This window comes from Equus przewalskii, chromosome 18 (assembly GCF_037783145.1).
Source record: "Equus przewalskii isolate Varuska chromosome 18, EquPr2, whole genome shotgun sequence".
Classification (NCBI taxonomy): Eukaryota; Metazoa; Chordata; class Mammalia; order Perissodactyla; family Equidae; genus Equus; species Equus przewalskii.
Window position 1 is genome coordinate 354,739 of NC_091848.1, and position 12,074 is coordinate 366,812.

Consider the following 12,074-nt stretch of genomic DNA (forward strand, 5'->3'; position numbering starts at 1 on the left):
CCCCGCCCCCCACCCCAAAACCATTCTAGAGAAGCAGGTCATGACAGAGAAGGTGCTTAAATGTCACCTCCCGGAGCCCAGAAGTATGACTGGAAGGTAATAGAGAATATAAAATAGAGTCCCTCGTAGGAGGTAAAGAAGGGAGGAACCATCACCCAGGGCCTTATCTTCACTTTCAGAACTGGCAGCTTCTTAGCTAAGTGCGAGCAAGAATGAGCCTGTAGCCAAAGTGGGCCCGGCATCTCCGCCTTCTGCACCCGCGTTCACAGGCCTGGGCCAGAGGAGAAAGCGCTTTGCGGGCCAGGGCTGCCGTGGCTTGCTGGGGCCTGTGAGGGAAGAAGAGGTATCCTGTCCTCCAGAGGTGTGGAGCCCTGCTGGGGTGCTTAGTGAGAGGAGGGGACAGGCCCAACCGCAGCCCTCTGGTGCCCCTCAGACAGTCCCTTTGTGAACTTCCACTGAAGGAGCCGCGATGTGAGAGCGTTTCCTCTCACGACGCACAATGTTAGAAAAATGATCATAAGTAATATGCAAATGTTTATTCTTTTCTAGGAACATGGGTGACATTTGGAGGTCAAATTTCAGATGAGGTAAGTAACTTTTGGCCTCCATTCTGCTGATCAAAGAAAGTGCAGCGAGAGCTGGCCGGTAGAAGTGCTCTTCCCGGGAACCTGGCCTTCTACAGGGACGATGTTTCAATCACAGGAAATAGTTAAGACTGACTCAAAGATTATTTTCAATTTCATCTTGCATCCCGTCTTTTCCACATTTAGGCTATTAATAGCCCTGAGGCTGTCTGTCTATTACATGCGCAGGCTCAGTAGCTAGAGAGCAAACCAGTTTGGAAGTAACATTCAGCCGCGTTGTGGAAGATCTCATGGCTGTTACAGCTGCGAGTGTTTCAGCTCCACCTAGGGTGCCCAGCTGCTCCCAGTTCGCACGGACTTTTCTGTTTTAGCCTGGATCCCTCAGTCCTGGGCAAACCAGGACAGTCGTCACCCTGGCTTGGGCAAGTTAAGCCACCCTGTCTGAGCCTCAGATCCCCTTATGTAAATGGGATGATAATGTCGACTCTGAAGTCTGTTGAAAGGGTTAACCGTGTTCACGTGTTAGACATTTATGCGGCCCTCCGACTAGCAGGTAGCAGACAGTCAATGAATCGTAACTAGAATCATTATATTTACCACAAAATTCCTTTAAATCTTTGTTTATACATTCAAAACTGCTCACCAAAGTGGGGTTCTTACCGTTGCCTTTAAGGAATACCTTCAGGGCACAGTGAACTATGGAGGCAGCGGCGGCGGCGCTACCCTCTGAGGGCCACACCCTGGAGTCTCTGAGCCCCCCTTGCCTGCCTGCGCACCACTGAGCAGTCAGGGAGCGTGTCTCTGAGTGCATCCGCTCAATGGGATCCAACTCACTCTGCCACTGACTGACCAGGTTACCAACCTTGACGTTTACTGACAGGTGGCACCTCAGTGGAATGTCATGAGAGCCCTGCTGAGCAGGATCACCATTAAGATGAATGAACTGGTCCTGTGAAGCACTCAGCCCAGCACCGGCCCAGAGCAAGCCCTTTGTAAGGAGAGTTCCCACTGTCATCCCTAAGGAGAAGCTTGAGGGAACAGAGGGTCTTTTCCACAGCCCCTAGGTCCCCAGAGGAGTCTGGTCTGCACGTTCGCATCTGTGTGAATGCCTGCTCCCAGTGTTGGGCCTAGGTCCCTGCAGAGAGCTTACCGCATGGGGCATTCCTTGGGAAGGGGACTCTGGATAGAGAGCAGCAAGCAGAACAGTTATTAGGAAGTTGGGCCATGATGCAGTTTCACAACGACCTCGGCTGACCCAAGGTGGGGCTCCGAACCTGAGACGGCCCTGCAGAGTTGTCCTGAGCTGGGGCAAGGGGACTGAGCATTTATATCCCTTGTCTGACCAGTTGTTAGACAGAGGCTGCCCTGGGAGCCAGGTCTGACCTTGGGGTTTAGCCAAGTGCCATCTGATAGCAACATTCCTAGCAGCTGAGGAATAAGCCCTTCGGTTCTAAAGTCAGAGCTAGGTGGCCATCACAGGCTCCACTACAGGGCCCCCTGACTGGCACCAGGAAGGGCGAGTGGAGGAGACGCAGAGGCAAGATGTCGAGGCATCGCATGACTTCAATCAGATACAAACCAGTGACAAGCAGGGAGCGAGATCTAAAGTCAATAATCCATCGTACCCAGCATGGGCATCGCCTTCTGCCGCCTCGTATGCTGCTTGGAGGGGGAAAAGATAAAAATATCCTCCCTTTTGGAGCAGAGGGGCCAGCTGTAAGCCCATCACTTCCCCCTTCATCTTTGCTCCCCCTTTCACAGTGTCTGCTCTCTGCTGCAAGGAGCCCAGCCTGCCCAGGCCAGAAGATGGCCTCTGAAACGAATCGTTTCAAAATTACGATTCTAAAAACTGCACAATAAAGCGGTTGTGAAGGGAGGCAGAAGCTCTCACCTCAGACGCAGACCAGACAGATAGCTATTGTCCTTCCAGAGGGCAGCTGTGGCTTCCTCAGGGCCCTGCAGAGAGACCGCCAGCAAGGAGAAGGAAGGGAGGAGCCACCAGACCACCGTCACGCCGTGGTTCACGTGCTCCAGCTCAGCAATTTCCATGTGGCAAAAATCCGGGCCAATAGCAACAAATTCACCTCCCCAGATCTCCCCACTTTCTCTCTGGCTTCAGATGAGCTCAGCACAAAGCAGGTACAAATATGGGATGCTGGGATGACTGCACCGTAACATGCTGAGTGACTCAGTCATCCGTGCGGCCTCAGGCAGCCGTGATGTCCCCATGACTGGCAGAGTTCCACCAGGGACTGAATAGTCACTTAGCAGGAATAGTACCAAGGGGATTCAAACACGAAACCAGCAACTCTGTGAGGCACCTCCCAAAGATGACTTGGCCTCCTCATATCAAGAAGGATATTACTCAGCGGAATCGTGATATTTTACAATAGTGATACAAGAGAATGTTAACACCTTGCAGCACTGAATTTTCAGAATTTTATTTACATTTTCTCATCTGTAAGGTACTTAGAGTTCCTTCAACTGTAGGTAACAATAAACCCAACTCCAAATGGTTTAATCAACAAGGGAAAAAATTACTTTCACTTTCAAACTACAAGTGCAGGGGTAGAGCAAGCTTCAGGGTTGACCCCATCGGTGGCCTCCAGCCCATTTTCCCTTGGCACTGTGTTCCTTTGTCGACTTCATCCTCAGGTAGTAACATAGCGGCAGGAATTCTAGATCTCAATTAGAATAATAACTCCAGGAAACTTCCAGAAACTCTGCAAGAAGAACAAGGAAAAATGTTCCCAGAAGGCTTCAGCAAATGTCTCCTCGCATCTCATTGGCTGGAATTTGTCACCTGACCTTCCCTGAACCACTTACCCTGAGGCCATCAGGCCCCCAGTGGAGGGAGGTGAGGTCGGCTTCCCCTGAGGCCTATGGGCTCAGTGAAGGACCTGAACAGAACCATCCTCATTCTGCACGTGAAGAAACTGAAATCAGAGAGAGCAAAGGATTTGCCCAAGTTTACGTATTTAGTAGGCAGTCACTCAAGGCCAGAAGCTAGTCTTAGTTCAGTGATTCCTTTTCATCGTTCCACATTCTGGTCTTCAAATCCTGTGGTCGGGAAACATCTCAGCAGTCATCTAGTCCCACTCTCCATCCAGGATACTCCGTTTCATCTTCAAATTTCTCTCTAGATAAGATTTATTCTGCACATTTCTCAATAATCATCTCCTAGTATGTCGTGTGACATAACACAAGGACAGTATACAATACAAGCACAATAATTTCTAAAATATTGGACACTCATAATGTGAAAAACTATACTTGTCTTAACTTTTCATTTCTACTTAGGAGAAATTTCTTAATGGTAGCAAATTAAAAGCAATAATAGCATTTTTGCCGCTATTGTCCTAAAGGATTTGCATGGACTCCATTTTGCTAGCCTAACGATTTTCTTGGCACGCCAATTTTAAAAACAGCAGGAAAATAGTTTATCTTGAAAATGCCAATGAAGCAACCTTAGCCCACAATCAAAAATATAATGGAAAAATCAATTTTAATTATTTGTGAGGTATGTAATTTTTCGATTGACTATTAAGTCCATCAGCCAAATGAAAAACTGTCCCCACTCCACTGTTGTTTATGGCTCTCCCTCTATAGCTGTCCCTCAGACTGTTTATAGCTGCACCCCACCCCTGCCCCGTACTGTTCTGTCACGCTTTCGGAAGCACAAAGGAAAGAACAAGGCGCCTAGAGATCCATTTGCAGGCTGATGAGGAGGAGCTGGGTCCCTGGTGAGCCAGTGCCTCCCTCCATCCTCCATGTCCTGTCAGCTCTGCTGGCCGGTTGCTCTGCAGTGGTACCTGGGGTTTCGCTGAGCTGTGGGTGGCAGGAGTCTTGCAACAGTCACAGCTCTGTCTAACCTTTGGTTCATCAGCACAGTCTGCTAAGCCTCCAGGAAAAGGGCACAAGCTTGTGGGTCAGGAGTTGCCCAGCCGCCAAAACCTATTGGCCTGGAGAAAGGAGAAAGAAGAGGGATGAAGTCACCACTGATACAAATGACCTCTTTGTCAGCGAGATTACGAGGCCACAAAGAATGTTGTCAATCCGGTCTTCCAAGCAGAGTGAGGAACACAAATCTCTCCACCTCATTGACCCCCGATGGCCGGTTTGTCCCAGTGTGCAGTCCCTCATCCAGTCAGGTCTGAGGGAAAGGATACTCTAAGCCTGTGTGTGCTGGTTGAACCTTCTTTTTTTTCTTTCTTTAATACATCTGAGAAAAGCAAGGAGTGGTCAGTGAGATTTCAGAGTTCTTAAAGCCCGCCGGAGGATTCAAAATCGCTTCCCGGGTTTGGAAAGCACTTGACTTTTCTGACTGACCTTCCCGTCCTCTTGCAGGTTGCTGAACGGCTGATGACAATCGCCTACGAAAGTGGGGTTAATCTCTTTGATACTGCCGAGGTCTATGCTGCTGGCAAGTAAGTCACTACCCGTTTGTGTCCCTCAAGTGGCATTTCTGGAATTTCTGGAACCAAGAGACCCTGCCCAGACCACTGCTGACATGTTGGCCAGAAGGATCTGCCCTTCCCACATATGTTGGTGGCACTACTTTTGTCCCTCCCTGTGTCACGATCACCAGATTTGGGGATATTGACTGTCTCCGGCCCCCTCTGCCCACCCACACCTTCCCATCTCTGGTCCCAGTATGGAGAATGGACTGGAAGCAATCGCCATGGTGTGCCTGAGAGGCAGAGGTGGCTGGGACAGAGTGGTGGCAGTGGAGATCGATAAATGTTAGTTGAATATATGAGTGAGCAAATCAATGAGCAGATTCCAGGGTGGTCCTACAAAAACTAATGTCATTATTTCATAACCACATCTCATAGTTCCTCAGCCCCCAGGGAAACTGGGACATCCTCTCTGCGGGAGCTGCTCTTCCTCTGTGCAGGACTTCCCTCCACCCAGCATTAGGGCTAGAGCAGAGATTAAAGTAGGTGTCCCCAAAGATGCCAAGAAACCCAACGTCTTTCATAAGAGGGCATTTCAGACCCCAATCTGAGGACAGAGGGGGCTGCAAAGAGGCCTCACTTCTTTTGCTGGAGAAGTCGCATCTGGCTACAACCTTCTTAAGGTCCTGAGAGCAGGTCTGGGGCACTAAAACAGGGCTCCCTGCTAACTCAGAACACAGGGGTCATGTGCCCTCGGGGCCAGGACTCCAGGTCCATGCCTCTAGGTCATGGCACAACAAGCACATTTTAGAACAGAGCTGGAGCACCTCAGCCCCCTACCGTGAACATGAACGCAGCTCCCAGAACTGGAAGAAAATAATAGCTGGACAGCTGCTTGAGCCACTCAGCAATTTTCTAAGACGACTGTGGAGCTTAAGCACCTACAGGCCTAATTCACTTCCTTCTGTGAGAATTACAGTCAGACTGCTGGACTTGCTGAATCAGCTCATCACTGCCTGGTCCAAGTGCATCCTTGCATGCGTTTCCTTCTTTTCAAGGGCAGGTCTGTCTTAAGGACCGTCAATGAGATTCAGAGCCCACATCCCCGATGTTTTCTGTTGAGTCCAGGGAGAGAAAATACAATGGATAAGGCCTTGCTCTTTTCCCTATCCTACCCTTTCTCCATGTTTTCTCCTCTTGTTGAGTTTTGCTTAGCAGCAAATGGGGCTAAGGTTGAAAAAGGGAGGAGGGATGAACAAGTCTGTTGGAGTCCTGTTTGTATTCCTATTGTGAAAGATAATCAGTCCTGGTTAATTATTGATTGACTATCAGTGTGTAACTGACATAGGTTTCCACTGCGAAACGCAAGGTTGTGAAAGGCAGCTGTCAAGGAGACAGATGCAGGGGGGGACACTGGGGCAACATTCAGTGCCTGTCTGCTCGGGGCATGCTCTGGAGCCAAACTGCATCATGATCCATTGCCAGGCTGTACACTCCAGCAAAGACTTCACTTTCAGTGAAGACAAATAGCGATTCGCGATGAATCCATAGGATCCTATTGGACAGAGTGCTAATTCCACTGACGTCCCCACTCACAAGCCTCTGAGAGCCCAGCTGCTGCTCACAACGTTGGTCTGACTGGGAGGGATTTAGAAGAAAGTTTAAGTCTCCTGAAGCTTGGTCCCAGCTGGGGTAGGTGTGGGCAGAGAGGACAGTTGGGCCATCTTTGGTATACCTCTCCGCAACCCAGCCTTTCTGCATCTCCCGGGACATTCTCTACGTGGCCACTGCGTCTGCAGGCGTGGGCTTTGGGGCATCTAAACCCACACATAGGTGCTTTTATCCTGCAAGATCCCCAGTGAGTTAATATATTCTGTCTAAACAGAGTGAGGTCTCATTTTCCTCCCTGGTTACAATTGGAGACCACAATAATTAGAAGGAAAATCTTGACTCCCACTGGACACCACCGAGCAGGATATTTATGTATGGGATCAGTGGTTCAAAAACACCAAACTGCCAAATGACTCCACTGTTTTTAGTATCAGGACTGCAGGTGCTCTCCTGCCAGCGTGTCAGGATTTGGCAGGTGCTTCTGGAATGCTCCGGGAGCAGGATTTCTGCAGGCACAAGCAGAAACAGCGGACACTGTGCCACGAGCCGCGAGCGGCTTCTATTTGGGGACATGTAGGCACTGAGAGCTCAAGCAAGGAGTGGATCTGGGGTCAGGGTTGACTCTTGCATTTCCAGGACATAGTATCCTAAGACACTGTCTGTTTCCCTCCAGGGCTGAAGTGATTCTGGGGAGCATCATCAAGAAGAAAGGCTGGAGGTAATGCTTTCACCATAATCATCCACTTGCCTTTAAAAAGACTTATTATTTTGTACCAGAGAAGGGAAAATAAAACTGCATGACAACTGACCAATGGACTGTCAAAAAAAATCAACTCTTGTAAAGAAATGATTGACAGTGCTTTGAAAATACATGCCAGCGAGTTCACTACCTGCCCTTCAAAAACTATTGACTAGTCATTGATCACAATGAATTACCATAAGATTGAGCGGAGGAGGAGTGTTCATCAGACATTCATGCTAAGGGGCATTTTCACTGTTTCTGGCTGCCGTTTATGGTGATTAGGCGAAGGAAGCCAGCCGACAGGAAGCTGATTACCTATACACACGAATTTATGCTCATTGTTCATTTTCTTGACAACTCTGGATGCAAAGAAATGATGAAGCAAGAAGCCCCTGTGATAAATAGCCCCAAGCTTGCTTATCTGAACACACTTAGCCAGTGTCTCTCCTGTGTGCCAGGAGCCCTAGTGTCTGGGCCCTCAGGAAAGTGCTTTATCTGCTCTCTGTGAGGGGTCACATGCCACCCCTTCACCGTCGTGGCCAGAGTCTGTAGTAACAAGAGATGCTGTAACATCGAGACATGGGCAGGCGACCCCCTCCGTTTCGCTATGCATGTCAGTGCCAGCAGCCACTTCCTCTCCAGCATGAGTACAGAATCAGGCAACGCCCAGCAAAGAGCACTGGGCACGTTTGGGGTCCTCTTCTGCTCTGGTGTAATATTTGCTGGTGGCCAAATAAATAACAGTTCTATAGTATTATCGGAAATGGAAACTCCGAAATTTATGGAGATATAAACAAAGTTTGGTAACCTAATCTCTCCCTCTCCCTTCTCCTCCCCCCCCACTCCAGGAACTGTAAAGACGTTAAGTGAAAATTGTATTCAACCTTTAAATATGGAAAAATATTCATGTTCCCACCCAGTCCTCCACCTTGCCTGAATTACTGTTCCACTCCGAATGTTGGACCATCCATCAGAGCCCAGAGAGGGACCGTGTCACCTTCCTGGGGCTGCTGTAACAAAGTGCCACAAACTGGGAAGCTCAAAACAACAGAAATTTATTCTCTCACAGGGGAGGCCAAAACCACAAAATCAAGGTTGGGCGGGGCCGCACTTTTTCAGAAACGCTGGTGGCATCCTCCCTTGCCTCTTCCTAGCTTCTCTGGTGGCTGGCAATCTTCGGCTTCCTTGGCTTGCAGCTGCAGCCCTTCCACCCGGCCTCCTCCCCGTCTGTGTGTCTGTGTGTCTTCTTATAAGGACACCAGTCATACTGGATTAAGGGCCCACGCCACTCCAGTACAACCTCATCTTCATGTAACTAAGCACACCTGCAGGGACCCTATTGCCAAAGAGGCTCCCATTCTGAGGTGCTGGGGGTTGGGACTTTAACAGAGCTTTTGGGGGAAGCCAATTCAGCCTGTGACAGAAACCTTGCATGTGCGTCCGCTCGTAGTCCAGTGAAATGTGTGGCGAGGTGTAGGCCGGCCGCGTAGCCCTGAGGAAGGAGGGGAGCATCAGTGCAGTAGCTCTCTCCCCTCGACACCCGGAGAACATTGCACCGTCTCTCTCCACAGCTTGCAGAGCCTGCTGTATACCTGCGATACAGCAGATCACGTGCATCTGTCACAAACTGCCTTTCAGTCCTGCAAATAAAAAACGCTATCACCATGCTACAGAATATCCATATCAGTTCACACTGCCCCCACCAGACTGGTGAAAAGATGAACCATATCCTCATAGCATGGCATCTGTAAAAGTGGTTTCACCTAACCTACTTGGCTTCTGGTCCCAGTGCCACCACCTCCTAGCTGTGCTTTCCAGGGCGAGCTACTTCACTTCTCTGAGTCTTGATGTTCCCACCTGTGAAATGGACCGCATAACTGTTCATGAAGCTTCACGCTGATAGATTGAGACAGGTGTGCAAAAGCCTTTTGATGGCTGTGCTGTATCAATGCAGAATACTCATGCTGTCATTCTCCTCCCACTCAGAAGAGTTGCGCTAAATGCCTCCGGGGGGTCAGCGATCATTTGCCAGGTTGCTGTGTACTCTTGGCTGTCTGAATATAAATATGGGTGTTAGTCTGCACACCCATATAAGCCAAAGATTTTAGAGAAAACCTAACTTTGGAAAAATAAGTCTATGGTGGCATTTGGATAGAATGTGCAGCTTTGGCAGGCCCAAGTGCTCTGCATAATCGAGGGCACTGCATTCATTTTTTATAATATTCCATCCAGCCCTTTGTTGAAGCTCTTAAAATGTTTGCTGAAGGCGATCTGGCTCCCCTGTGGCAGGTTGCTGTTATACCAGGCATCATGAGGTGATGGATTAACCTGGAAGGGCATCGGCCCTTCTGGGGTGTGTCATCTCCAGATGCATATATCTGTAGGCCTCCCATCACCGGGATTCAAATTACTTTTCAGGAAATTAACTTAAGTGGGATGGGGCCGCTGACATTTTCTACAAGTTTTTCTTGTTGCAGCCAAGTTGTCAGAATTGTCACTGTCATTCCCCATTGGTCATCATTAATCATGCTAGGCTTTTATACCCGAGGGCCCCGAGGCATTGACTCTACAGCTGATGGAAATATAAATGTCTTATTTCAAATACTCTCAAAGTTTGGTCTTAACCTTCGAATCTCAAATGATTTTTTTTCTAGACCAGCTTAACTGAATTACACACCTAGAGAAACTAAATTACTCTGAGATCTGCCTCCCAATTTTAAATTTTACGACTATAGTTCTCAAGACATATTTCTTACCCCACAATTATAATGGTACAATTGCATTTCCTGCCCTTAGGTGTGGTTGTGAGAAGGTAATAAATTTCCTGACAAGATTTCCACATTTCATTCCCTTAGGATTAAAGTGGTAAAACCTTGAGTTAAAGATTTTTGGAGTGTTTTCCTAAAGTAACATTTCCATTTAATGAAGTCAAGGAAATTTTGTTTCTACTTTGACTATTGTAATTGACTTCATCATTCATATTTCCATGTAGTCAGTTCCTGCCTATGAGTGTGATGGTTGGAAAGGGTGATAACTCAGAGTGCTAGGGCCATGGTCCTTGGCAGAGGGTGGGCTTACCCCCAGGAAAGTTCACCCTCAATCAAGGTTGTGTCGGATGCTAGGTAAGAGTGAGTTGCTGGCTGTTAATTTGAGCCACTAAAGCAATCCATGCTTTGAGTCCTCTCACTTGCGCCTCTCGTTTACCATTTCTGACCCGCCATGCCTACCATCACCTTTGTTCTGCCACCCCCCAGTCAGGGGGGCAAAGCCCTCCTCCTCCGCCAGCCCTCCAGGTCAACACTTCCCTTCAACCTTCTTCTGGGCTCTGACTGCAAGTCCCCACTCACCGGCTGCCCTTTGTCCTTACGTTTCAGTGAGATGAGTTCACAAATTTATCTCTTTACTGATGTTTTTAAATGTAAGGTACAATATATTCCTTCTGGTGCTGTAATAATAATAGTATAACTTAGTGCAATAACTGGCAATTTATTTAATATTTCTCTGTGTGTGTTTGTGTCTTTAACATACAGGAGGTCCAGCCTGGTCATAACCACCAAACTCTACTGGGGTGGAAAGTAAGTTAAATACCTTTCATCTTCCCTACTTGACAGGAAACAGTCGTTCCGTAATTTTATCCTTTTAGGCAACTATTTTACATCCAAAGTACTACAATTAATTGGTTTGGAGAGAAATTACTTTTTCTCACTTGAAGGAAATAGCAATTAGCGTAGGATTCCATTTTAGCAAGATGCCCCCAAAGAAATTTAGTGCAGAGCATGTGGTCACTTGTTACTAAGTGATTCTCGGAGATTTCCAAATGTCAACCTCATACTTAGAACTATTTCAAAATAGAGTTCAAATTTCAGGAAAAGAAAATAAGCACATAGCATCACAAAAGAAAAGCTACTCAAATCTGCCAAAACTCAGCAGCTTCTACGGAGCGTGAAGATAAAAATATCCTGCCTGGCCCCACCTGTAAGTCTGATCATTTCTGCAGAGGGCTCTGGGCGTGCTGATCAAAGGACCGTCTCACCGGAGAATAACAGGAAGTGCCTGTGCCCCTCGCTGTCAGGCCAGTGAAAGAGAAGTCCTCGCTCTGTTGTGGGTGCAGAACAAATTCCACAGAATGCATTGGCTTCTGCTGGCCTACCGGTGTTTGACCCGGTACTCACATTATTCAGCAGGACTTGGAAGTCTCGCCTTTTTGACAAACATGTAAGAAAACAGAAAGCTATTCCATATACTTTTTCATGGAAATCTCAAAATTTCCATAGAATCTAAACAAAAAGCTAAAACAAACAAACAAAACCTTATTTACCTCCTATAATCGATAGGGAATCATTAAAAACAAAACTGTAGGCAGAGGCTGATTCTTTAGGAATCTTCTAGTCAAAATGGGTATGTGTAAACACACACACACACTCATATTTTATTGCTGTTTTTCGTGACTATGAAGACAGAAAGATGGAATTTAGATTTTTCTTCCTCTTGCAGTCTATATAAAAATCAAGCGACACGGCACCTATGAGCAATGTCGATTACATTGTCTGTGCTCTGATCGCGGTGCCGTTGCTTGGTGCTTTTGCAATGGTACTTAAAACCTTACCTAGAATTTAAAAATAAACAGGAAATAAGAGAATCTGCAAGAACCAGTACGTAGTAGAGTACTAGTTATAAAAGGTGGAAAATCTCCAAAGGCAAATGGTAAACTACTATGTTTTAAAGAGACTGCCAATGGTA

General features: G+C 47.5%; 1 protein-coding gene and 1 long non-coding RNA gene across 7 annotated transcripts in view; one reads left to right on the plus strand and one right to left on the minus strand.

The window, feature by feature from the left end:
- Positions 1-12,074, plus strand: part of KCNAB1 (potassium voltage-gated channel subfamily A regulatory beta subunit 1) — a 365,135-nt gene that overhangs the window by 284,798 nt on the left and 68,263 nt on the right. For all 5 annotated transcript variants that reach the window (XM_008513588.2, XM_070582161.1, XM_070582162.1 and 2 more), the window contains exons 3-6: positions 550-587; positions 4,932-5,011; positions 7,266-7,310; positions 10,865-10,909. In XM_008513588.2, coding sequence (XP_008511810.1) covers positions 550-587; positions 4,932-5,011; positions 7,266-7,310; positions 10,865-10,909 — 208 coding nt within the window. The remainder of the gene's footprint in view (positions 1-549; positions 588-4,931; positions 5,012-7,265; positions 7,311-10,864; positions 10,910-12,074) is intronic.
- Positions 3,010-8,361, minus strand: LOC103546760 (uncharacterized). Of its 2 annotated transcripts, XR_011529053.1 has the most exons (4): positions 8,268-8,361; positions 4,397-4,546; positions 3,411-3,520; positions 3,010-3,307 (listed from the first exon to the last, which is right to left on the minus strand). It is a non-coding gene; the product is annotated as an uncharacterized lncRNA (long non-coding RNA). The 2 variants fall into 2 exon arrangements; XR_011529052.1 differs by lacking the exons at positions 4,397-4,546; positions 8,268-8,361 and having other exon boundaries at positions 3,411-4,304.